The 27,303-nt window shown below is 45.8% G+C and overlaps 1 protein-coding gene across 1 annotated transcript in view; it reads left to right on the forward strand.

Annotated features, from left to right (window-relative positions):
* Window positions 1-27,303, forward strand: part of PLXNA3 (plexin A3) — a 147,093-nt gene that overhangs the window by 64,561 nt on the left and 55,229 nt on the right. Inside the window, exons 4-5 of the mRNA XM_056540891.1 lie at window positions 9,902-10,030; window positions 13,773-13,873. Coding sequence (XP_056396866.1) covers window positions 9,902-10,030; window positions 13,773-13,873 — 230 coding nt within the window. The remainder of the gene's footprint in view (window positions 1-9,901; window positions 10,031-13,772; window positions 13,874-27,303) is intronic.

The following is a 27,303-nucleotide window of genomic DNA, read 5'->3' on the forward strand; positions in this document are numbered from 1 at the left end:
ACTCCCAGCATGCCTGGACATTCAACGCACCATCAGGTATTGCAAAACTACAATTCCCAGCATTCTGGAGACCAAAAATGGGAAAACAACAAAATGTCTACGCTCTTCTAAAATTGGCCTCGAAGTTAGTGTTTTAAGCCTCATCCACATCCATTGCATCATAAATTGATGCAGAATTTCACATTGGAATCTGCAGCTCAAATTAGCAGTTTGGGAATTCAGTCTAAGACCCTGCGCACACAGATTTTTATTTTTCTGTTAAAAAAAAAAAAAAAAATCAGTCGCTTATTCATAAAGCCCCACATCCTGTTTACCAAATGCGCAATCTTCATGAAAATCATATTAATAAGTGATGTGCTTATGTATTTGCCTGAATGTGACTATATATCCTGATCCTATAGAGAAAGCATCAGTATACAGATAGAGCTGGAGGGGGAGGGGCTTGGAATCTGACAGTAGAGATCGGATAGGTGATAATGGCATCCTGTAGTTCACAAGAAATCAGCTGACCCATGACTGACCACTTCCTCTGACACATTAGGCATTGTGATTTTCTGTGGGTCAGACTGGTGATCACATGACCTATTTACAGCTACAAGCCATTTGGATGCAGCTGTGCTGAACTGGCGCTGTAGGACTAGTGATGGTGATTGTGGACAATATAGACTAAAGAAAACCTGGAGTCCTTTTTATATAGTATTGGAGGACCGGCATGGGACTGGTATCCTTCCTGACATTGGTCTCTCTGTAATACTCTGTTTTCCCTGTAGAGGCGCTGCAGAGAATTTTAAGCACTTAAACAAAAGCACTCCTGCAGCGTGACCCTTGATACTCTGAGAAATGATCGTCCATACAGACAAAGCCATTTTTCCGGCCCAGTTTTGGCGCTGTCTTCCCGTCCTCGCCGATTGTGACTGTAGATCACAGGAGCTGCAGGAATCTTAATCTCCACAGAGAAATGAATATTTATGGGCTGGAATAAGGAAATCACAGGCGCGGATTCTCACTCCCCTGCCCCAGATACTACTAAGAAGTAATGAAGGTTAGCGTCCCGTCGCGCTCGGATATTGTCGCGTTGCTGCCTCTTTATTGCTTGTAATAATCACTATTAAGTCTTGGGGGCCGTAATTGTTTCGGAGGACGGGGCCCCAAGGGTTTAATGTTTTTTAATCTTACACATGTATCTTAAGCTCGGTGGCATAGTCTACACCTTGTACTATAAATAGGATTAATGATGGTGTTTGTGAACCGCGTTTTTTTTTTTTTTTTACCCCCGCGAGGTGTTTGTATAAGGAGACGACAAGCTTTAATTACATTGTACTGATGATGTATACAGTGCGGCCTCCGTATACAAGACACCGCAGCCTGGTATAGGGGGGGTGCCTCTCTCAGCCATAACATTGGGAGGTGAATGACACTGAAATCTGGTGACAATGGCGCCTGTCAATATACTAGACGCTGGTGACCAGTTTTTAAAATTGATGTGTTGGAAGCAGGAAAAATGGGCAACGCGCACTGTAGACGTGCACCAATTTTCCGACACGCCCCTCCCATAGACATGAATGGAGGGGACATGACATCACGACCACACCCCCTTGTGACGTCACGTCCCCTCCATTCATGTCTATGGGAGGGGCATGTCAGAAGACACGCCCTTCCCATAGACTTGAATGGAGGGGGCATGGTGTGACGTTACGAGGGTTGCGGCCGTGATATCACAACCACTGCCGCAGGAACCCAGCGTTTGTTTAGAACGACGGGTGCTGCGGGAGATCGCGGGGGGCCCCAGCAGCAGAACTCCCGCGATCAGACATCTTATCCCCTATCCTTTGGAAAGGGGATAAGATGGCTAGCAGTGGAGTACCCTTTAACCTGTCAAAAAGAAGTGATCAGCTGATCGACGAGAGTTAGTCGTCCATCGGCTTATTGCTGCCCATTTTACTTGATGGCCAATGATCTCCCTGTGTAATGGGGGCCTGAGGATCTGAGCGACTGTGACAAGGGCCAAATAGTGACGTTTAGACGATTGGGTCATAGCATCTCCATAATGGCCTCTCCTTTTGTTGTGTACCCCATATGTAGTGGTTAGTATCGACCAAAACTGGTCCAAGGAAGGACAACTGGTGACCGGGAACAGGGTCATGGGCAAACAAGGCTTATTTGATGTGTGTGGGGGCTGAAGGCCAGCCCATCTTGTCTGATATCACAGAAGAGCTGCTGTAGAGCAAACTGCTGAAAAAGTTCCTGTTGCGTATTATAGAAAGGTGCCTCACACCTTACTGGATCTACTGCTGATACTACAGGTCTATGGAGGCCGCACCTCACACCTTACAGGATCTACTGCTGATACTACAGGTCTATGGAGGCCGCACCTCACACCTTACTGGATCTACTGCTGATACCACAGATCTATGGAGGCCGCACCTCACACATTACTGGATCTACTGCTGATACTACAGGTCTATGGAGGCCGCACCTCACACCTTACAGGATCTACTGCTGATACTACAGGTCTATGGAGGCCGCACCTCACACCTTACTGGATCTACTGCTGATACCACAGATCTATGGAGGCCGCACCTCACACATTACAGGATCTACTGCTGATACTACAGGTCTATGGAGGCCGCACCTCACACCTTACTGGATCTACTGCTGATACCACAGATCTATGGAGGCCGCACCTCACACCTTACTGGATCTACTGCTGATACCACAGATCTATGGAGGCCGCACCTCACACATTACTGGATCTACTGCTGATACTACAGGTCTATGGAGGCCGCACCTCACACCTTACAGGATCTACTGCTGATACTACAGGTCTATGGAGGCCGCACCTCACACCTTACTGGATCTACTGCTGATACCACAGATCTATGGAGGCCGCACCTCACACATTACAGGATCTACTGCTGATACCACAGATCTATGGAGGCCGCACCTCACACATTACAGGATCTACTGCTGATACCACAGATCTATGGAGGCCACACCTCACACCTTACTGGATCTACTGCTGATACCACAGATCTATGGAGGCCGCACCTCACACCTTACTGGATCTACTGCTGATACTACAGATCTATGGAGGCCGCACCTCACACCTTACTGGATCTACTGCTGATACCACAGATCTATGGAGGCCGCACCTCACACCTTACTGGATCTACTGCTGATACTACAGGTCTATGGAGGCCGCACCTCACACCTTACTGGATCTACTGCTGATACCACAGATCTATGGAGGCCGCACCTCACACCTTACTGGATCTACTGCTGATACCACAGATCTATGGAGGCTGCACCTCACACCTTACTGGATCTACTGCTGATACCACAGATCTATGGAGGCCGCACCTCACACCTTACTGGATCTACTGCTGATACTACAGGTCTATGGAGGCCGCACCTCACACCTTACTGGATCTACTGCTGATACCACAGATCTATGGAGGCCGCACCTCACACATTACAGGATCTACTGCTGATACCACAGATCTATGGAGGCCGCACCTCACACCTTACTGGATCTACTGCTGATACCACAGATCTATGGAGGCCGCACCTCACACATTACAGGATCTACTGCTGATACCACAGATCTATGGAGGCCGCACCTCACACCTTACAGGATCTACTGCTGATACCACAGATCTATGGAGGTCGCACCTCACACATTACAGGATCTACTGCTGATACCACAGATCTATGGAGGCCGCACCTCACACCTTACTGGATCTACTGCTGATACCACAGATCTATGGAGGCCGCACCTCACACATTACAGGATCTACTGCTGATACCACAGATCTATGGAGGCCGCACCTCACACCTTACTGGATCTACTGCTGATACTACAGATCTATGGAAGCCGCACCTCACACCTTACTGGATCTACTGCTGATACCACAGATATATGGAGGCCGCACCTCACACATTACAGGATCTACTGCTGATACCACAGATCTATGGAGGCCGCACCTCACACCTTACTGGATCTACTGCTGATACCACAGATCTATGGAGGTCGCACCTCACACCTTACTGGATCTACTGCTGATACCACAGATCTATGGAGGCTGCACCTCACACCTTACTGGATCTACTGCTGATACCACAGATCTATGGAGGCCGCATCTCACACCTTACAGGATCTACTGCTGATACCACAGATCTATGGAGGTCGCACCTCACACATTACAGGATCTACTGCTGATACCACAGATCTATGGAGGTCGCACCTCACACCTTACTGGATCTACTGCTGATACCACAGATCTATGGAGGCCGCACCTTACTGGATCTACTGCTGATACCACAGATCTATGGAGGCCGCACCTCACACCTTACTGGATCTACTGCTGATACCACAGATCTATGGAGGCCGCACCTCACACATTACTGGATCTACTGCTGATACCACAGATCTATGGAGGCCGCACCTCACACCTTACTGGATCTACTGCTGATACTACAGGTCTATGGAGGCCGCACCTCACACCTTACTGGATCTACTGCTGATACCACAGATCTATGGAGGCCGCACCTCACACCTTACTGGATCTACTGCTGATACCACAGATCTATGGAGGCCGCACCTCACACATTACAGGATCTACTGCTGATACCACAGATCTATGGAGGCCGCACCTCACACCTTACTGGATCTACTCCTGATACCACAGATCTATGGAGGCCACACCTTACTGGATCTACTGCTGATACCACAGATCTATGGAGGCTGCACCTTACACATTACTGGATCTACTGCTGATACCACAGATCTATGGAGGCCGCACCTCACACATTACTGGATCTACTGCTGATACCACAGATCTATGGAGGCCGCACCTCACACCTTACTGGATCTACTGCTGATACCACAGATCTATGGAAGCCGCACCTCACACCTTACTGGATCTACTGCTGATACCACAGATCTATGGAGGCCGCACCTCACACATTACTGGATCTACTGCTGATACCACAGATCTATGGAGGCCGCACCTCACACATTACTGGATCTACTACTGATACCACAGATCTATGGAGGCCGCACCTCACACCTTACTGGATCTACTACTGATACCACAGATCTATGGAGGCCGCACCTCACACCTTACTGGATCTACTACTGATACCACAGATCTATGGAGGCTGCACCTCACACATTACTGGATCTACTGCTGATACCACAGATCTATGGAGGCCGCACCTCACACATTACAGGATCTACTGCTGATATCACAGATCTATGGAGGCCGCACCTCACACATTACTGGATCTACTGCTGATACCACAGATCTATGGAGGCCGCACCTCACACCTTACTGGATCTACTGCTGATACCACAGATCTATGGAGGCTGCACCTCACACATTACTGGATCTACTGCTGATACCACAGATCTATGGAGGCAGCACCTCACACCTTACAGGATCTACTACTGATACCACAGATCTATGGAGGCCACACCTCACACATTACTGTATCTACTGCTGATACCACAGATCTATGGAGGCCGCACCTCACACATTACTGGATCTACTGCTGATACCACAGATCTATGGAGGCTGCACCTCACACATTACTGGATCTACTGCTGATACCACAGATCTATGGAGGCTGCACCTCACACATTACTGGATCTACTGCTGATACCACAGATCTATGGAGGCTGCACCTCACACATTACTGGATCTACTGCTGATACCACAGATCTATGGAGGCCGCACCTCACACATTACTGGATCTACTGCTGATACCACAGATCTATGGAGGCCGCACCTCACACATTACAGGATCTACTGCTGATACCACAGATCTATGGAGGCCGCACCTCACACATTACTGGATCTACTGCTGATACCACAGATCTATGGAGGCCGCACCTCACACCTTACAGGATCTACTGCTGATACCACAGATCTATGGAGGCCGCACCTCACACATTACAGGATCTACTGCTGATACCACAGATCTATGGAGGCCGCACCTCACACCTTACTGGATCTACTGCTGATACCACAGATCTATGGAGGCCGCACCTCACACATTACTGGATCTACTGCTGATACCACAGATCTATGGAGGCCGCACCTCACACCTTACTGGATCTACTGCTGATACCACAGATCTATGGAGGCCGCACCTCACACATTACTGGATCTACTGCTGATACCACAGATCTATGGAGGCCGCACCTCACACATTACTGGATCTACTGCTGATACCACAGATCTATGGAGACCACATCTTGACGGGTCAGAGTTTGGGGAAATACTCAGTATTCGGCAGTGTAATGGCTGATGGGTGGGTAGTTGCCCAGTTGACCACTTTGACCAATGTGGATGACTCCCTTTCCCAGGCTGTTAGTAGCCATGTAGTATGTAGGTCACCATATGTTCGGCCTCTTCTTGTTTTGTTATAATTGAGCATTTTTTTCTCGTGGTTTTCTACCAGTCTATTCCATTACTGTCTGCAATAAAAATTAATCCTTTTTTCGGCACTGAAGATCTTCGTAGATATTAATTGTTTTGCTGCAGAGTGGTTCGGAGGTGGCTTTTAAATCGGTACGATTACACGGCGGTAAGGAGTGTTGCTCTAATTCAGTGTCTTTCAAACTGTGTGTCTCCAGCTGTTGCAAAACTACAACTCCCAGCATGCCCGGACAGCCGAAGGCTGTCCGGGCATGCTGGGGGTTGTAGTTTTGCAACAGCTGGAGACACACTGTTTGGAAGACATTATGCTAATTTACCTGAGTCTTTTACTAGCTGTAAAAAAACAAAAAATCCATGTTACAAATAACCATTTCAGTCTCCTAGAGTGCCGCTCTTTCCTCTAGAAGGGCCACAAGAGGGATGGGGGGGGGGGGGGGGGGGGGTCACATGATGCTTCTGGGTGGCCAAGGGACTAATAGTCCCTTGTCTAAGGTCCGTATCAGGTGCTGCATTCATGTGAGTATTTCAGAGCTGCACTACCAGGTATTGCCTACAGTGAAGAGCGGCGCTGTGGTGGGGGGAGACCGTAGACCCCTATGTCTTGGTTGATTGCTCGGTTGTCATACTTAGGATTTCTTGTCTGTCTGCCCCCATCCCTACCCCGGACCACCATAATTCTCGCTCCTCCTCTGGTGCCAGGCTTAATATTTCATGCTGATGGATAATACATTACTGGCACGTTGTTATGGGGCGATTGCTTGGAGAGCAGAACTCTGCACAGAACAGTGTGTGCTGAGACGAGGCAGTGCGTGGAGTCCATGTACATAGCTCTGGGCATGGGTGAACCGTACAGGGTACTCATGCATTAGGGACTGAGGTCCAGAGCTGAGGAGAAGGGTCCAGACTGGGCCCTTAGCGGAGAATGGTTGTCTACCCGATTGACAGGGCATTTCTCGGAGCGTGCAGTGGAGATATTACATTGTGGGATCTTCATACTTGGATACTACAAACTAGACGCTACTAAGCATGAGGCTTGGACTACACCTCCTGGCATTGCATGGGGTTTGGACAACTATATCTAGCATTTCACAGGGTTCTGACTACTCCTCCTGGCATTGCACGAGGTTTGGACTACTACTTCTGGCATTGCATGGAGTATTAACGATTCCTTCTGGAATTGCATGAGGTGTGGATGACTATTCCTGGCATTGCATGGGATTTGGACGATGACTCCTGGCATTCCATGGGGTTCTGATGACTATTCCTGGCATTACATGGGGTTTGGACTACTCCACCTGGCATTCCATGGGGTTCTGACGACTATTCCTGGCATTACATGGGGTTTGGACTACTCCTCTGCCATTGCATGGGGTTTGGACTGCTCCTCCTGGCATTCCATGGGGTTCTGACGACTATTCCTGGCATTATATGGGGTTTGGACTTCTCCTCAGGCATTGCATGGAGTTTAGACTACTCCTCCTGGCATTGCATGGGGCTTGGACTGCTCCTCCTGGCATTGCAGGGGGTTTGAACTGCTCCTCCTGGCATTGCATGGGGTTTGGACTGCTCCTCATGGCATTGCATGGGGTTTGGACTACTACTCCTGGCATTGCATGGGGTTTGGACTGCTCCTCCTGGCATTGCATGGGGCTTGGACTGCTCCTCCTGGCATTGCATGGGGCTTGGACTGCTCCTCCTGACATTGCATGGGGCTTGGACTGCTCCTCCTGGCATTGCATGAGGTTTGGTTACTTTGTCTGCCCACAGTGTGAAGCTGTAATTTTTCCATTTGGCTTAGGTTACTGAATATGGCTCGGGCTGAATTGCCTGGGTGCTGCGTAGGTCGGGGGCCATACAGCATTTGTGCACTATTGGGGGGGGGGGGGGGAGATTTATCAAAACCTGTGGAGGGGAAAAGATGAGGAGTTGTCTAATCAGAACGCTTTTCAGTTTTCAGAGGCCTTTTCAAAAATGAAAGTAGTGATCTGATTGGTTGCTATGGGCAGCTGAGCAGCATTTCCTCTGGACGGGTTTTGATAAATCTCCCCCTATGAGTGGTGACCAGACGCGGCCTACTCCATGCTCCAGTAGTAAATAGAGTACATGGGGGGTCCGGCCTGTATCTCATCGGTCCTCCCTGTTGCAGATGTTGCGATCAGATGGGACCAGTGCACCCCGTGGGAGATTTGACATATTTTTATGTAGCGAACATATTCTGAAAATGGCAACTTAATAGTTTAACAGATGTTGTAGAAGCAGAATTGGGAGAACGCGGCGTCGATCTGATTAAGTTCATGAAAATGTGATTGTATGATGGTTTGCGCTAATCCGTACACGAGAGCCGCCACACTGTACACTGATGTATATGATGGTGCGCGCTAATCCGTACACGAGAGCCGCCACACTGTACACTGACATATATATGATGGCGCACGCTAATCCGTTCACAAGAGCCGCCACACTGTACACTGACATATATGATGGCGCACGCTAATCCGTATATGAGATCCGTCACACTGTACACTGATGTATATGATGCTGCGTGCTAATCCGTATATGAGATCCGCCACACTGTACACTGATGTATATGATGGTGCATGCTAATCCGTATATGAGATCCGCCACACTGTACACTGATGTATATGAGATCCGTCACACTGTACACTGATGTATATGAGATCCGCCACACTGTACACTGACATATATGATGGTGCATGCTAATCCGTATATGAGATCCGCCACACTGTACACTGATGTATATGATGGTGCATGCTAATCCGTATATGAGATCCGCCACACTGTACACTGATGTATATGAGATCCGCCACACTGTACACTGACATATATGATGGTGCGCGCTAATCTGTACACGAGAGCCGCCACACTGTACACTGACATATATGATGCTGCGCGCTAATCCGTATATGAGATCCGTCACACTGTACACTGATGTATATGAGATCCGCCACACTGTACACTGACATATGATGGTGCGCCATATGGGGACGTATATGATGGGATGTGGGATGGACTCGGGAAGGACACTGTGTGTGTTGATCTTCCATCATGTTTGTTTACCCTTGCCTGCAGTCCTATGTAAATCCCCTGTACATTGCATTGTGTTTCTCTCTGATTACAATAATCACCAGTCACCCGGGACCGAGTGTCCTCCGACCATCTGAAATGTCAGACTCTGGTCTTCAGTAGCGGAGCCCAGCGCTGCCCCCTCCCCCATATTGCTGTGTGTGCACCCCTGAATCTGTCACAATCTGTTCGCCAGCGATAGAGACTAATGATGTTTGTCTGCGGATTGTAAAGAACGAGGAGCTGAACATTTGTAGAAACATGGTTGAGGGGGGGGGGAGGGGGGGGAGGTAGTCCTCGGATACAATGCCCGGTCACACAAAGACCTCAGTGTCCTGCGGCCGATCACCACAAGTGTTTTCTTGCCTTGACAGATTCGCGTAGACAGTCCAGCAGATGCCATCTTGTATGACACAGCCGCTGTGGTGCCAGGAAAACCCATACTGAGGGACATGGTGTTCAGCCCCGACTGGCAGTCTGTATACATCCTCAGCGAGAAGCAGGTGAGAGGGTAAATCCAGGGGCGGACGAGAAAATGTGACCACGTGTACAATGTCATTCAATAAAAATAAGAAAATGTATGTATAAATACTTCTATGTTTAAGGGACGCACTTACTTTAGAGGCTTCTTGTGAAACTGAATGGGCAGCACTTTACGGGCCTCTGTTCCATAATTCCCCAGCACAACCCTCCCATAATAATAAAATAAATATATATATATATATATATATATATATATATATATATATATATATATATATATTAGAGAGGAGCAAACTTACAGTAAATTCGATTCGTCACGAACTTCTCGGCTCGGCAGTTGATGACTTTATCCTGCATAAATTAGTTCAGCTTTCAGGTGCTCCGGTGGGCTGGAAAAGGTGGATACATTACTAGGAAAGAGTCTCCTAGGACTGTATCCACCTTTTCAAGCCACCGGAGCACCTGAAAGCTGAACTAATTTATGCAGGATAAGTCATCAACTGCCGAGCCGAGAAGTTCGTGACGAATCGAATTTACTGTAAGTTTGCTCATCTCTAGTTGGCACTCCTGAAATCGAATCAAATTTACTGTAAGTTTGCTCATCTCTACTATATATATATATATATATATATATATATATATATATATATATATATATATAAATAACAACATTTATTTATTTCTTGGGATGTACCGATACTGTTATCTGTTCCTATATTGGGCATTAGCATGAGCACTTGTACTCGTGCAAATGTTCCCTATATCCTTTCTGATACCTAACTAACCACTAACAGAGCAAAGGATGGAGCGGCCTCTGCGCGGAAGCGGAGGGAAGGCAAGCGGGATTTTTATTATTTTCTTTTGGAGGGGACATATTTTGGGAAACTACTTTAAAAGGGCATCTACATAATAGGAACATCCCTACCTACCTGACTACCTCTATCTTAAAAGGGGAGGGTTTTCTACCTACCTACCTACCTACCAGGGGCTTCTACTTAATACGTAGATTCCCTACCTACCTACTGGGGGCTTATACCTAATAGCGTGATTCTCTACTTGCCTATCTACTGGCAGCTTCTACCTAAAGGGGGAGGATTCCCTACCTAGAAACCTACTTGGTGCTTCTACCTAGTAAGACTTCACAAAGTCTAGAGCAGTGTTTCCCAACCAGGGTGCCTCCAGCTGTTGCAAAACTACAACTCCCAGCATGCCCGGACAGCCTTCGGCTGTCCGGGCATGCTGGGAGTTGTAGTTTTGCAACAGCTGGAGCCCCCCTGGTTGGGAAACACTGCTCTAGAGCCTCCTCTGCTGTCACATGACATTAAAAAAAAAAGTGAGTTAAGTACTTGAAAATTATTGGTACTTACTGTCTATGAATTAATATTGAGCGGAATGCGCTCGCAGCAGAAAACCGTTCATCTAAACGGGGTTCTGCTGCTCAGTGCATGATTCGGAACTTAGCGAAACATCTGATACAGATCCGGATTATGCCAAATAAAATTGGGCAGAATCTGCCCAGAAAAGCCCTTAGTTAATGGGACTAATGCAGGGATTAATTTCCACTGCAAATTCAGCGTGAAATTAACTCAGATTTCGGACAGCGCAAATCAGCAAACGGAGGAAATTCCACACTAAATTCCAGCAGTGTACGTAAACCCTAAACGCGTAGTATCACCCCAGCTTTATTTTATTATGCCATCTTATATACTATCATCCTCCCTGTGTATTATGATAGGGAATGATAATATACAGGAAGGGGGAAACAGATTATGAATTAGAGTACACCGCTGATTTTGCACCATAATTTACTTGGCCAAGCTCGATCAGTAGACAGGAATCCCTCTCTATCCCCAGACGCACATGCACGCTCAGCTCGTCTGAGTTTGTTCTGTGCGTGTGTGATCACTTATGGTAATCTTCTTTATTCCAATTCCCTTCAGGGTATATATATATATACCCCTCCAGAACTAAGCCCTTTTACTAGGGTTTTCCCTTAAAATGTAATTTTTTAATATTTTTCACTAAAAGATTTTATCTGGTAATGGTGCAAATAATATAAAGTATGTGTTAAAAACACAACCTCTATGTTGGTTTATAGGCCCTACTGGGCTTCTAGTAAGTTGGAGATATTCTCATAGTGATTTTTCCCATTGTGCCATATAAATGGATCAAGGTGTCCTGTACCTTGATAAAGCCAGTTCCTTCCGGCGAAACGTCGGGGGTGACACTACTGTATGCATTTTAAATGGCAACCTCGAGTTGGATAGAGGAGTAACTCATAGGATTCCAGCAAGGGACCCATTATAATGTGGTGTCCCGGTACCGTATCCTATCCAGTACCTGCGTATGTGGGTCCCCTTAGCCAGAGGCCCTAGGACGTCGGGGTCCTAATTGTTTAGTTCACCCCTAGTCACCTCTCATCCAGATAGTAGTTATCCAGTAACCATTTAGGATTTAGATATATAGGATTGTATAAATGTAAATAGATAGTTAATTACCTGTCCATAGCGTAACAGGACCTGCGGGTCACGTGATCAGGTAAACTCTATGGTATTGTGCTTCAGGACCTTTGGAGGTCCCTGTGACGTATATCTCCCATCACTCCTTGCAACAGTGAGTGACAGTTAATTGGACCAGTAGAAACAGCCCCGCCCCTGCCCATATAAGGAAGCGGCGGCCATGTTCTCGCTCTCTTGTTCCTGTGCAATCAAGCAAGAAGCATCTGCGCTGCTGTTATCAGTGAGTCTAGGCCTGAGCCTTGCGGCGACGGCCGATATCTTCTCAATTCTGAGTGTATCAATCCCAACTCACTCTGCTTGATCACCGGACCTTATCTATCCCCTAAATCCGTACGGATCTGCAAATATTACCCTAAATTCAGAGACTGTATCTAAAACTGTCAGTCATTGCACTATTTAGAGACTGTATCCCTGAGACTGTTATTGTGCATTGGCTGTATCGCAAGCCTGTCAGTAAAGTTTGTTCAAGTACCTTGTGGACTTTCAGTCATTTTATTCATGCACCTATCGTTACTGGGAAGGGCAGCGATAGGCCGGAGAATTACCTCAGCATACTAGCCCTCAGCCTGGCGTCACGAACTATAGGGTTAACCCCTCATTTACCGAAAAACAACACCCCAACTACCATACACCCCCCAAGGGCGACCACAATAAAATAACTGATCCATGGCACGATGGGAAAAATCACTATGAGAATATCTCCAACTTACTAGAAGCCCAGTTGGAGATAAGGTGTTGATATAACAAGATTATTTTTTAGGGTCATAATCGAAAAGCTTAATATTTGAACGTTTTGTTAGAGCAGTGGTCTCCAACCTGCGGACCTCCAGATGTTGCAAAACTGCAACTCCCAGCATGCCCGGACAGCCGTCGGCTGTCCGGGCATGCTGGGAGTTGTAGTTTTGCAACATCTGAAGGTCCGCAGGTTGGAGACCACTGTGCTAGAGACTCTTCCGTATCCCAGACACCTTTCTAGAAACCCAAAATGCTCTTAAATATTGCCGATTCTGGTCAATTATCCAGGAACACAAAAACCAGAGCCGATTTCTTCCCAAAACAGCACTGCCCCTGTTCTCAGGTTGTGTGTGGTATTACAACTTGGCTCCTTTCACTTCTGTGAAACTTAGTTGCAATACCACACACAACCATAGGACAGATGTGGCGCTGTTTTTGGGGAAAAAAAAAAAAATATATACTGTTTTTCTAGTCCTATAAGGCTAACGAACATTTGTCCTCCTTATAGGTCAGCCGCGTTCCTGTAGAGAGTTGCCAGAGGTATAATACTTGCGGAGAATGTTTGGGGTCCGGAGACCCTCATTGCGGCTGGTGTGTGCTACACAGCAGGTAAGACCATCTGTATGCCATCTGTGTTTTGCCGGACAAACACAACGTGTTTGCAGTTTCCAGTCACCATGGCAACACCACAGGACAATGGGGGAGATTTATCAAAACCCTTGTAAGGGGGGAGTGGTACAGTTGCCCATAGCAACCAATCAGATCGCGTCTTTCATTTTTAAAGAGGCCTCTGAAAAATGAAAGAAGCGAACTGATTGGTTGCTATGGGCAACTGCACCACAGTTTTTAATAAATCAGAATCTGTCAGTAGTGCAGCCATAGGCTTCGGGCCTGTATTGTCAAGTGATTATATTTCAGCCTAGAATTAAGATATTAAAATATGGTTTTCACTTATTTTATTTTTTTTGTTGAACGCTTAAGAGCCTTTTATTTGTCTGCATTTCCCGACCGCTTAGAGCGCAGAAAGCGATTCTGTTTTTATGGCGAAGTATTTGGTGTATTTGCAGCCGTCTCTGTAGATTTGTTTTTTTCTCTCTGCTTATGCACATTCGCAGCTAATAGTTTACAAGATATCCGCTAATGCACGACTTAATTTCTGAAAATATGTTGTCTTGGCTCCGCCGATGCCTTTACCAGAGAGCCAAGACTCCACGTTTTCGTAGATGAAACGCCATCCTAGACAATATGTTGTCTTTTTTCCTTCCCCTAAGTAACACATTCTGTTAATGGATTGTCGTTTGTGTATAAAAAAAATCCCCCCCCCCCCCCCCCCCTCCAACTTCTCCCGTAAAAGAAGATGATTGTTCAGTTGCTTGGCAATTGGGATGATTAGTTGTGACATCAAAATCCAGAAAGAGGTGGGGGGGGGGGGGGGGGGGGGGGGTAAACAAGACGGTTCTGTGCGTGGCGTGATTGCATTCCGGGGCCTGTACATTTCACGTTTCAGAAGATTGCTGTTTATTTAAATGAGACACATTTCATTACACGGTTCGCGTTGTCATGTGTTAATGTTTAGGTTTTTTATTTATTTTTATTTATTTTTTGTTTGTTTTTTTGTCGTGATCATCAATCCATTGAATTGACAGATTTAAAGGAAATCTGTCACTAGAGATGAGCGAACTTACAGTAAATTCGATTCGTCATGAACTTCTCAGCTCGGCGGTTGCTGACTTTTCCTGCATAAATTAGTTCAGCTTTCCGGTGCTCTGGTGGGCTGGAAAAGGTGGATACAGTCCTAGGAAAGAGTCTCCTAGGATTGTATCCACCCTTTCCAGCCCACCAGAGCACCGGAAAGCTGAACTAATTTATGCAGGAAAAGTCATCAACTGCCGAGCCGAGAAGTTCGTGACGAATCGAATTTACTGTAAGTTCGCTCATCTCTATCTGTCACCAGTGTCTCCTGCACTAACTGACACTGATGACAACGGTACTTACCTTGTCCCGTTCCGTGCAGGGGATCACCGGTAATCTTCTCCATTAGCTCCAGCTCTGGGCACCCGACTTGGGGCATGGGCGGAGCTTAGTGGCATCACCGCTGCTGTTCCCAGGACCCAGCAGAGAGCAGCAGCAATGATGTCACTAAGCTCCGCCCAAGCCGCTGCTGCTCTCTGCTGGGTCCCGCTGCTGGACAACAGCAGCGGTGACATCACTTAGCTCCGCCCATGCCCCAAGTCGGGTGCCCAGAGCTGGAGCTAACGGAGATTATTACCGGAGATCCCCTGCACAGAACGGGACAAGGTATGTACCGTTGTAGTCAGTGTCAACTGCCATCTGTCGGTACCAACAGGTTAGTGCAGGTGACACTGGTGACAGATTTCCTTTTAAAAAAATATTTTTAATTTTGGTCACATATTGACACATTGTGAAGCTTTATAAGACGAGTTTTAACCTAAAACTCAAGGTTTTTTTGTTATTTTTTATGTGACATGAGATGCGGTTTTTACTGTAAAGTCTAAAACTGTGCCTAAAACTGCTTCTTTAAGCAAAAAAAAATAAAAAAAAATTAAAAGTTAAAGGGGTACTCCTTTGCTCCAGCATTGGGAACATTTTGTTCCGAATGCTTAGAGCGGGCGGCGGGGTCATGACGTCCCACCACATGCCCCCTCTCATAAACTTGCATTGAGGGGGCGTGGTGTGATGTCACGAGGGTCTTGGCTATCCGCACCCAGCATTCTAAACTAATGCCGGGTACTGCACAGAGATCGCGGGGGTCCCAGCAGCGGGACCCCCGCAATCAGACATCTTATCCCCTATTTTATATCATGTTTAGGCGCGGAGTAGACCCCCAAAAACTATGCATAGATGTAACCTAAGCTGGGGGGGCAGGGCGGGAATTTTTATCTGGCATTCTTCTATGACAGTGGTCTTCAAACGGTGGTCCTCCAGCTGTTGAAAAACTACAATTCCCAGCATGCCCAGACAGCTAACATTGATCAAGGGCAATGGTCTTCAAACTGTGGACCTCTAGCTGTTGCAAAACTACAACTCCCAGCATGCCCGGACAGCCAACGGCTGTCCGGGCATGCTGGGAGTTGTAGTTTTGCAACAGCTTGTTGGAATTTTTGCATTACCGAACCGATGGAATTATGGGATTAATAGACGTGATTAACAGTTAATGCCGTGCGAAACGGCCATATGCTCCGGCAGGTGGTCGCTTTGCAGCTGTTTTGCAGTTTTGACTGGCAGTGCCTTCTGAGACTTGTAGTTCTCCAGCTGTCAGAAAGTTGCTAAACTATGTTTTTTTTTTTTCCTGCTTTGCATTACAAAAAAAAATTAACCCCCCCCCCTCTAATTCTCCTAGGTTTTAGTCTGCGGCGGGCGGGTTGGTTGTCTGGCAGCGCAGAGATAGCAGTGCCTGGCTGTCATGAGAGGCGCAGGATTGATGTGTGTGTCTGGGTGTCTGCTTCTCTCTCTTTTCTGGCTGGGATTTAACAAGGAGGAAGTATTGTGTTCCCTTTCCCCCCACCCCGATGGGTTTAGCAGTTGTGCAGTTCCCAGGTGAGGAGAGAGATTCTCCAGACCAGGCCGACACACACATCCCCACATAGCAGAGCTCAACCTTAACCCTGTGTGGGCCCGGGACAATGGGGCAGCTCAGGTGTACGCAGCGACACGGGTGGCGGCTCTTATAGATCCCCCTCCATAATAAAATTATTTTCATAGCACCCATGTGTTCCCTTCACTCTGAACACACAATCCACCCCCCTTTATTTTACTGCCAGCATTATTACCTCATTAACCAGACTGGAATGCCCCCCCACCCATACAGACCTCCCCCCACTTCCCCATCAATCCCTGGTATCTAGATTATAGCTGGCCTGGAATGCTCATGCGGGCAGTAACTTTGCAGCTGTTGTGCAAGTCTGATGAAATTTGTAGTTCTGCAACACTAAATGTTGGAAATGTAGTGCACAAATTTATGTTGGCTTTACAAAAGCAGCCCTGGCACTGAGCACTAACCTAACGGCATGTAAGCAGCATGTGCAATTCTGCATTCTCCATTCGAGTCTGATGAGATTTGTAGTCCTACAGCATTAAATATTTTAAATGTTGTGCATATATTTATGTTGGTTTTACAAAAGCAGCCCTGGCACTGAGCACTTAACCTAATTGCATTTCAGCAGCATGTGTAACTCTGCATTCTCCATTTCCTTAATACTGAATGGCACAATTTGTTCATGTTCTGCAAGTCTGGCAGCACATTATAAGATTTGTACTCCTACAGCACTAAATGTTGGAAATATAATGCACATATTTATGTCTGGTTTACAAAAGCAGCCTTCGCACTGAGCACTATCCTCATGGCATGTAAGCAGCATGTGCAACTCTGCATTCTCCATTCAAGTCTGATGAGATTTCTAGCCCTACAACATTTAATATTTTAAATGTAGTGCATATATTGGTCTACTTTACAAAAGCAGCCCTGCCACTGAGCACTAACCTAATGGCATGTAAGCAGCATGTGCAACTCTGCATTCTCTACTAACAAACTGTGCCATATTTATCATTCACTATTTAGTTAGTAGAGAATGCAGAGTTGCACGTGCTGCTTACATGCCATTAGGTTGGTGCTCAGTGGCAGGGCTGCTTTTATAAAGCCAACATAAATATGTGCACTACATTTCTAACATTTAGTGCTGTAGGATTACAAATCTTATCAAACACGAATGGAGAATGTATAGATGCTTGCTTCTTACATGCCATTAGGTTAGTGCTCAGTGCCAGGGCTGCTTGTGTAAAGCTGATGTAAACAGGCACTACATTTCCAACATTTCGTGTTGTAGGGCTACAAACCTCATCAGGCGCTGCCAGATGTGTAGGACATAAACTGTGCCATATTTATCATTCACTATTTAATGTCCTGCACATCTGACAGCGCCTGATGAGGTTTGTAGCCCTACAACACGAAATGTTGGAAATGTAGTGCCTGTTTACGTCAGCTTTACACAAGCAGCCCTGGCACTGAGCACTAACCGAATGGCATGTAAGAAGCATGCAACTCTACATACTCCATTCGTGTTTGATAAGATTTGTAATCCTACAACACTAAATGTTAGAAATGTAGTGCACACATTTATGTTGGCTTTACAAAAGCAGCCTGGCACTGAGCACTGACCTAATGGCATGTAAGCAGCATGTGCAACTCTGAAATCCCTGCGCCTAAATTTCCTTTTTTCTCCATTCACCTAATACTGAATGGTAAATATGGCACAGTATGTTCATGTTCGCCGTCTCCCGTAAACAACCCCCACCCCCAGATATTGAACAAATCTTCCCCCCAGTCATTTTTCTTTTATATTCGTGCCCAAAACATGCAAACAATATCCCACCCACTGCGATGCAGCCCCTCTCCTCCACCCCTCCTGTCATATACTTGGCCCCAATCCCCCACATCTGCCCTAGGCAATGCCAGGGATTCTTGTTTACGCCACTACTACAAGTACAACGGCCTGGCGGGGTCATTACACCTGCTCTCTGTGCCAGGCCGGGGCTGTGGTGTTTCATCAAGAAGCTTGTCAATGCCACGCAGGCTTCTCTTGTGTCACTCACGGTCTCGGAGAGAGGTAGGGGGGGGGAAGAGACCGCCGTTTGATGTCTTTCTATGAGACACTCAGGCTGTCTGCCCTGGGCCAAGTCTGATTTATTTTTTTCAAAGAATGCTTTTAAAAAAACGAGACAGCTGGCGAGGTGAGCGGGGTCCCGGGGAAATGGCTGGGGCGGCAGTCTCTTAGGGATGGTAGATTTAATGCACCAGAATGTAGGGCTTTTAAAGGGTCTGTGCAAGGTTTCTCCCCTGGGACTGTCTCCTGAATCCTGTGCACGACTATCATATCCCTATCATTTATCCTTCTGAGGGGGAATTGGCCAAACGTGATTTGTAGTAACCATCTAATTCTACATGGCACAATACCCGCCTACCCTTGGTACAACAATAAGGCCAATAAATGTTCTAGATGCTTTATTTATGGAGGCAGGAGAGATCTTACAATATATTCAGAAATTCTCTTACCATTGTAGGTCCCTCTTGGGTCAGTATATGGTATTTACGGCCGGTTTGTACCAATAGGCATTCAATGACTGGTGCCGTATTTATGGAGGTACTGTAGATCCTTCCTGGGTCAGTATATGACATTTATGGCCCATTGATACCCATGGGCATTCGATGACTGGTGTCGTATTTATGGATGTATGGGAGATCTCACAATACTGTAGATCCTTCCTGGGTCAGTATATGACATTTATGGCCCATGGGCATTACATGACTGGTGCCGGATTTATGGAGGTATGGGAGATCACACAATACTGTAGATCCTTCTTTGGTCAGTACAGTATATGACCTTTATTGCCCATAAGTACCCATGGGCATTAGATGACTGGCGCCTTATTTATGAAGGTATGGGAGCTCTCACAATACTGTAGATCCTTCCTGGGTCAGTATGGAACATTTACAGCCTATCGGTACCCATGGACACTCGATGACTGGTGTGGTATTTATGGAGGTATGGGAGCTCTCACAATACTGTAGATCCTTCCTGGGTCAGTATGGGACATTTACGGCCCATCGGTACCCATGGACACTCTGACTGGTGCCATATTTATGGTGGTACTGTAGATCCTTCCTGAGTCAGTATATGACATTTACGGCCCATCGGTACCCATGGGCATTAGATGACTGGTGCCGTATTTATGGAGGTATGGGAGATCTCACACTACTGTAGATCCTTCCTGGGTCAGTATTTGGCATTTACGGCCCATCAGTACCCACGGACATTAGATTTCTGATATTCTTTGGGGGGGAAAATTTATGAAACCACGTATTCCAGTTTTGGGAAATATTTTACGCAAAGCCTCTCTTTGTCTGACATGTTTTATTATGGTTCCTGGAGACTTTATTGGAAGATTTAACTTCAGCTCCTAGGGCAGTGTGCCTCCAGCTGTTTTACAACTATGCTCTGGACAGCTTTTGGCATTTGCTCACCTAGGAGCCCTGTGCACAACTGACTAGAAATCTGGGTTTTGCACTCCCTATCCTGGGAATAGGGGTGGAGAAAGACAGTCTTGATCATTCTTTGGCTATGGGTTGGCGTTTTGCAACAGCTGGAGGCACACTGGTGGGGAAATACTAGCATGAGCCTAGGCCAGTGTTTGTTTTTTTCTTTTAACCAAGGGTGCCTCCAGCTGTTGAAAAACTACAACTCCCAGCAGTTGGCTTATAGTTGTAGTTGTGCAACAGCTGGAGGCACACAGGTCGGGAAACACTGCCCTGGGGGTGCCCATGTCCTCGCTCTCATAGACCTCTTATGGTTTGGTCAGCTCTACCATACTTCAGTTACTAGGACAGCGCTTCCCAACCAGTGCACCTCCAGCTGTTGCACAACTACAACTCCCAGCAGTTGGCTGATAGTTGTAGTTGTACAACAGCTGGAGGCACACAGGTTGGGAAACACTGCCCATGTCCTCACTCTCATAGACCTCTTATGGTTTGGTCAGCTCTACCATACTTCAGCTACCAATGCAGCGTTTCCCAACCAGCGTGGCCTCCAGCTGTTGCACAACTACAACTCCCAGCATGCCTGGACAGCCGTTGGCTGTCCGGGCATGCTGAGAGTTGTAGTTGTGCAACAGCTGGAGGCCACGCTGGTTGGGAAACGCTGCACTAACGGGTCGCACATGTCCTTGGTCAGCTCTGTATCCATATCGTATTCCGATTTTACCGCAGATCTGTCTTTTGCGCCCCCCCCTGTGCTTTTCCATCCCTCAGATGTGGCGCTGTGACGAGGGTCTGGATTATCAGCCAGCTCCACACTTCTAATCCTATTAGGAGGGGCACAAATCCTGTTTGGAGAAGCCTGATCCAGGGGATGTGCTCAGTATGTGACCGGGGAGGGTCTGCACACACACACAGCTGTGCCACGACGTCCCCCGAAGGCCATCCTCGCCGCGCGCCCTCCTGCTTCACCTTCTGCCGCCGACTAAATCTGCATACTTCTCCTCCTATATGGTGCCCTTGCCCTTGTATTGCACACAAGCTCATGGTAACATAAATTTTTTTGCGTAAGCTCCCAGTACAACAATGCCTCCTTTGTATGGGAATAGGGGGTGACCTGGGGGCCTGCATAGATTTCAGGGGGTCTCTGCCCACTGCTGCCGTATTGTGTGTAGTGCATTGTGTGAGCCGCGCCACTTTTGCTTCACACAGCAAAATGCTGATTTTTCTTGCAAATAAAATGTATTTATTCCTTTTAATTAAGCAATTCATATTCTTCTATATTTGATTCTGACTTATAGACCCCCCCCCCTCCCCCCCAAGCTAAGATATTTTCCGCTACCACACTTGCGTATTATGGACGCACCTCCTTCCCCAACTACGGGACCCAAACTAAAGGCATTATAGTGATCATCTTGGAGTCCGTATTGCGCATTATGTAATATGCCCTGATTTTGTAAATTTGGAAAATGTCGAATTTTCGGTAATTTTGGAAAAAAGTCGATGACTGTAAATATGGGTGCCGCCCAGACTTGCGCACGCACACACCTGTCGGTACATAAATATAAATTTGTTGTATTTGTTGGTAAAGCTGATCCCTGTTCAAAGCTTACCCAACTTTCCCAGACTACTGCATGTCATATGTGCCTATGTATATAGCAGTAACTGCGTCATTGTATCACAGCAAAACTTGATGGGTTTACTATATAGAGATAGGTTAGGTGACAGTATTGGTTATTGCCCCCACTTTTGCAGACCCTCCCTTTTTGGGAGAATAAAAACCACACATTATATTTATATATTTATATATATATATATATATATATATATATATATATATATATTTTTTTTTTTTTTAAGATATATATATATATTTAGATATACAAACAAGAAAGTTGCAACAGCACTCTAGGTCAAAAAATGGAGGCTCTCAGCGCACTTTTTGATCAAAATGTGTCCCCCCATCCACCACGCGGAGGTGGCCTCATATCGGATGGGACCCTAACATGATAACTCACCTCTGCTGTGCATATAGCCTCTGACTGTGTGACATGTTGGATCAGCCATTGACTAAACCACCTCCAGTCTGAGAGGGGTGGGGTGCACGGCTAAAGAGGGTGCCACACCCCCCAATTTACAAAGTAAAAACAAAAGGAAAAATAGCCAGCACAACAACCTAATACACAGGTGCCCGCTGCTGTGGCAAATACAAAATGTACAAACAAGAAAGTTGCAACAGCACTCTAGGTCAAAAAATGGAGGCTCTCAGCGCACTTTAGATATATATTTGTATATATATTTTTATTTATATATATATATATATATATATTTATTAGAGATGAGCGAACTTACAGTAAATTCGATTCGTCACGAACTTCTCGGCTCGGCGGTTGCTGACTTTTCCTGCATAAATTAGTTCAGCTTTGGGCTGGAAAAGGTGGATACAGTCCTAGGAAAGCGTCTCCTAGGACTGTATCCACCTTTTCCAGCCCACGGGAGCACCTGAAAGCTGAACTAATTTATGCAGGAAAAGTCATCAACTGCCGAGCCGAGAAGTTTGTGACGAATCGAATTTACTGTAAGTTCGCTCATCTCTAATATTTATATATATTATATATATATATATATATATATATATATATATTTATATATATATTTTTTTTATATATACACATATAAATAATACAAAATATAATATAAAATTATTAAAATATATATATACATAAATAATAATAAAAAAAATTATATATTTTATTCACATATAAATACATTAAATAAATGTATATGTATGTTTTAGTAAAATATATATAAGGCATGAGAGCTCCATTGTGTCTCATCCTCTTTCTCCAATAACTCCTATCATCCCCTCCGCTTCTTCCTGCCGTTTCACTTATCTGCCTTTCCCCCAATCAGTTACGAGGCGAGGAGTGCGCCCTCTGTCATCGGCGCCATTCTTGACAGGTTCCTGTGTGTGGGACACGAACGATTGTGCCGCTCACGAGTGATGATGTCCCTGTCACCTCCTGGAAGAGCTGGATGTGTGTTTTTGTGAGTAAGACAGCGGTGTGGCGGTGTGACAAGCCTTCTCTGCCTCCAGCCTGGCGCTGCCGGGCACTTTTTCGACATCTCCTGATTTTATTTTTTTTTTCCCCCTGAAATGTCAAAGCTTTCTGTGACTGCGGCTCCAGCTCTAATGAGTCCTATCCCCCCCCCTCCTCCCCCCGGTTCTCAGTAGTACTCCCATCTTCAAACAGCGGCTTCCGACTCTGGCGTTAACTCGTTGTACGCAGGATCTGTGTCTTTTTTTTTTTTGTCATATACTATAGGATAGATCCAAAATGTATTTACTACACCAGTGTTTCCCAACCAGGGTGCCTCCAGCTGTTGCAAAACTACAATTCCCAGCATGCCCGGACAGCCAACGGCTGTCCGGGCATGCTGGGAGTTGTAGTTTTGCAACAGCTGGAGGCACCTTGGTTGGGAAACACTGTATTACACCATAGGGCCCGTATTGTCCTCACGACTATAGTTGTGACAGCCGAATTTTAAAAAAAGGCCAATATAGACCATTATATGCCAACCGTCAGCACCTTTTACGTGATGCGAACAGGCGTGACAGATGCCGACCGAAAGCAGATATCTGTCAAAATCTGATCTGCCGTGTTGGATTTTTTAGTCACCGTCGGTCGTGTTGGTGATGAACATTACATAGACATCTCATATAGAGATGAGCGAACTTAAAGTAAATTCGATTCGTCACAAACTTCTCGGCTCGGCAGTTGATGACTTTTCCTGCCTAAATTAGTTCAGCTTTCAGATGCTCCCGTGGGCTGGAAATGGTGGATACAGTCCTAGGAGACTCTTTCCTAGGACTGTATCCACCTTTTCCAGCCCACGGGAGCACCTGAAAGCTGAACTAATTTAGGCAGGATAAGTCATCAACTGCCGAGCCGAGAAGTTTGTGACGAATAGAATTTACTGTAAGTTCGCTCATCTCTAATCTCATATGTAGAAAACCCAGACCGGCCTACGGATCACAGCGAAGATCTACCGCCGTGTTGTCATTTTGAGGACGACCTTCACAGAACAGCCATGAACAATAGGGTCGTTCAGAAACCTAAAATCCCTAATGTACACAACTTTCTGGATCCGGACAAACAGGCTGCTTCTGTTTTGCTTGGGTTAGTGAGATAAGCAGCTGTCGGGAGCCTCTGGCGCCGCTGATATGATCATAAACAAAGGGTTAAAACCCACGGCATACAATCTGGGTTACCCTGATGGTAAATGGTGTCGTCCCGTTGTCACCATAGACGTTGGATTGTCGGCGGATTCCATAGAAATCGGTAGGACTTGATGATGTTCTAATATGTATGACAAGCATAAAGGGGTTCTCTGCTTTGGACAATTTCTACTTTACCTGCGCATATTTGATAAGGATTTGAAGCTGCGTTCAGGCATTAAAGGGGTACTCCGGTGGAAAACTTTTTTTATTTTTTTATCATCTGGTGCCAGAAAGTTAAACAGATTTTAACTTAAAAGATTTTATAATAGAAGTAATTTACAAATCTGTTTAACTTTCTGGCACCAGTTGATTAAAATTAAAATGTTTTCACCGGAGTACCCCTTTAACAACTTTAAATCCTGCGCATATTTAGGGTTTAAAATACACCCTAAAAGGGTTCCCTGTGAACAAGGTGCTGCAAATTGTCTGGAATCTGCGGAATAATCTAGCTGTAAGTGTTCAGTATGCCTGCAGCGCCTCAGCAGGAAAAATTAAGTATTGCACCCTGTCCTTTGGTATCAGTGGGCTTTCTGTATAACAAAAGATGCTATATTGTAGACCCTTTTTTGCTTTGGTCAAGAGGATTCTGAAGAGGGGACCCCTTTATTAAAGGGGTTATACCAAGAATAGACTTTTTTTATTTATTTATTTATTTTTTTAATCAACTGGTGCCAAAAAGTTAAACAGATTTGTAAATTACGTCTATAAAAAAAAATCTTAATCCTTCCACTACTTATTAGCGGCTGTATACTACAGAGGAAATTTATTTTCTTTTTTGGATTTCTTTTCTGTCTGTCCACAGTGCTCTCTGCTGACATCTATGTAAATTTTAGGAACTGTCCAGAGCAGCATATGTTTGATACTGGTGTTTTCTCCTGCTCTGGACAGTTTCATAGGGGACGCCTAGTTGATCTGTAGGGTCTAACTACCGGGACCCTTATAGGTTACAAGAACAGAGGTTACTTGTCCTCCAAGCAAAGGGAATGGCTGCGCAAGTGTTTGGCGTTTGAGGCTTCCGACCATAGACAGGTACAGCTCTCTGCGATGTTCCAAACCCATATACAGTGAATTGAGTTGTGTCCAAGCATGCGTGCTGCCTCTCCGTTCACTCTGGATCGAGGGGTGCCAGGAGTTGGACCCTGCTGACCAGATAGTTATCCCCTATTATTTTTATAGCAACAATTAATCCCTCATGAGTCCCAGGGCGGACTAACAATAAATTCCAAAACCCTTTGGAGGGCTCACCCTCCTCGGGGATTAATACCCTTTACTTGGGTCTCATTAAAATCACACCTTTATTGATATGCCTTAAAACCATATATGTGAATGGATTATTGCTTATATCATGTTAAGGAGTTGTACGGTCCCATAAGTCTTATCTTTTTATATATAAACACCTCTTCCCATAGAGAGTCTCTGTCTAAAAAACTTTCACCAGCCTCCCCAACGTTTCACCAGTGGACCTGGCTTTGTCAAGGGGCTGTAGGCTAACATTAGCCAATGGAAGGGAAGAGGGTAACTAAAAACGGAGGGCAAACAAGACCCCCGAATTGTGAAGGTGTGAGAGACCTTCAAACCCCAATACCCCCTTACCCCCATTGCAGAAGAAGAAATTGTAAATTGATACAATAACAAGGAGTGGAACCCAGCAGTCAAATGCTATAACCTCCATAGAGAATAACATAGAGATACTCCGAAAGTTTTAATCACAATAATCCATTCACATATATGGTTTTAAGGCATATCAATAAAGGTGTGATTTAATGTAACCCAAGTAAAGGGTATTAATCCCCGAGGAGGGTGAGCCCTCCAATGAGTTTTGGAATTTATTATTCTGTATATAGGGCACAACTTTGAATTTTGTGATAACACCAATAACTGAGAATTCCCTAATAAGGTATGTATTAAGCCCGCACGGCTGTATTTTTGAAAGGGTCCATAGAATACCCCTAGGACCTCCTTTTGGGGCTTACGTTGTGTCACGCAACCACCCAACCAACCCTCCCTTTTTAAAAGCTCTTATGGCCTCTGTAGAAGTGCCCTCGGTCGTGGTTATGTTTCCCATATGTATGTAGGTAAGTACCGTATGTTACGTTTTCAGCCACAAGCACAAATTGACTTTCAAAAATGATTAAGTAAAGGCCATTTTAGCCCCACTTCTGCCTCGATTTGAAAACCCATGTAATGTGGGTCAGACTTGTTGCTAGGGATTTGTCTCCTTAGCAACCACTTTGCCTTACATGCAAACAAGAAGTCTCGCTCTTTCCCCATCTTCTTAGAGTAAGAACACAAAAAAGAAAAATAGCCAGCACAACGACCTAATACACGGGTGCACGCTGCTGTGGCAAGTACAAAGTATACAAAAAGGATGGATGCAGCAGCACTCTTTTGTCAAAAAATGGAGGCTCTTAGCGCACTTTTTGATGATCTTAAGGTAAGGCTATAGGCAAAGGGACATATAAGAACGCCGCCTTGGACTTCATGCATAGGATTAAACGCTTGTAAATCAAGGGAGACGATCCAGGGAAGTTGTAGGAGATGTGTAGAGGATGGAGCCGCTTGGATTTATTGTCTTTTTTTGTGACCTCCTTGATCCCCTGATTTATGGATTTCTTCAGATTTTGTCTGTTCCTTTCCTCCGCAGCCATGTGTTTTCTGTCTCCCGAACGAGGGGGCCACGTATAATAACCAGGGCGACATGAACAGCGA

This window comes from Hyla sarda, chromosome 9 (genome assembly GCF_029499605.1).
Source record: "Hyla sarda isolate aHylSar1 chromosome 9, aHylSar1.hap1, whole genome shotgun sequence".
In the NCBI taxonomy this organism is placed as follows: domain Eukaryota; kingdom Metazoa; phylum Chordata; class Amphibia; order Anura; family Hylidae; genus Hyla; species Hyla sarda.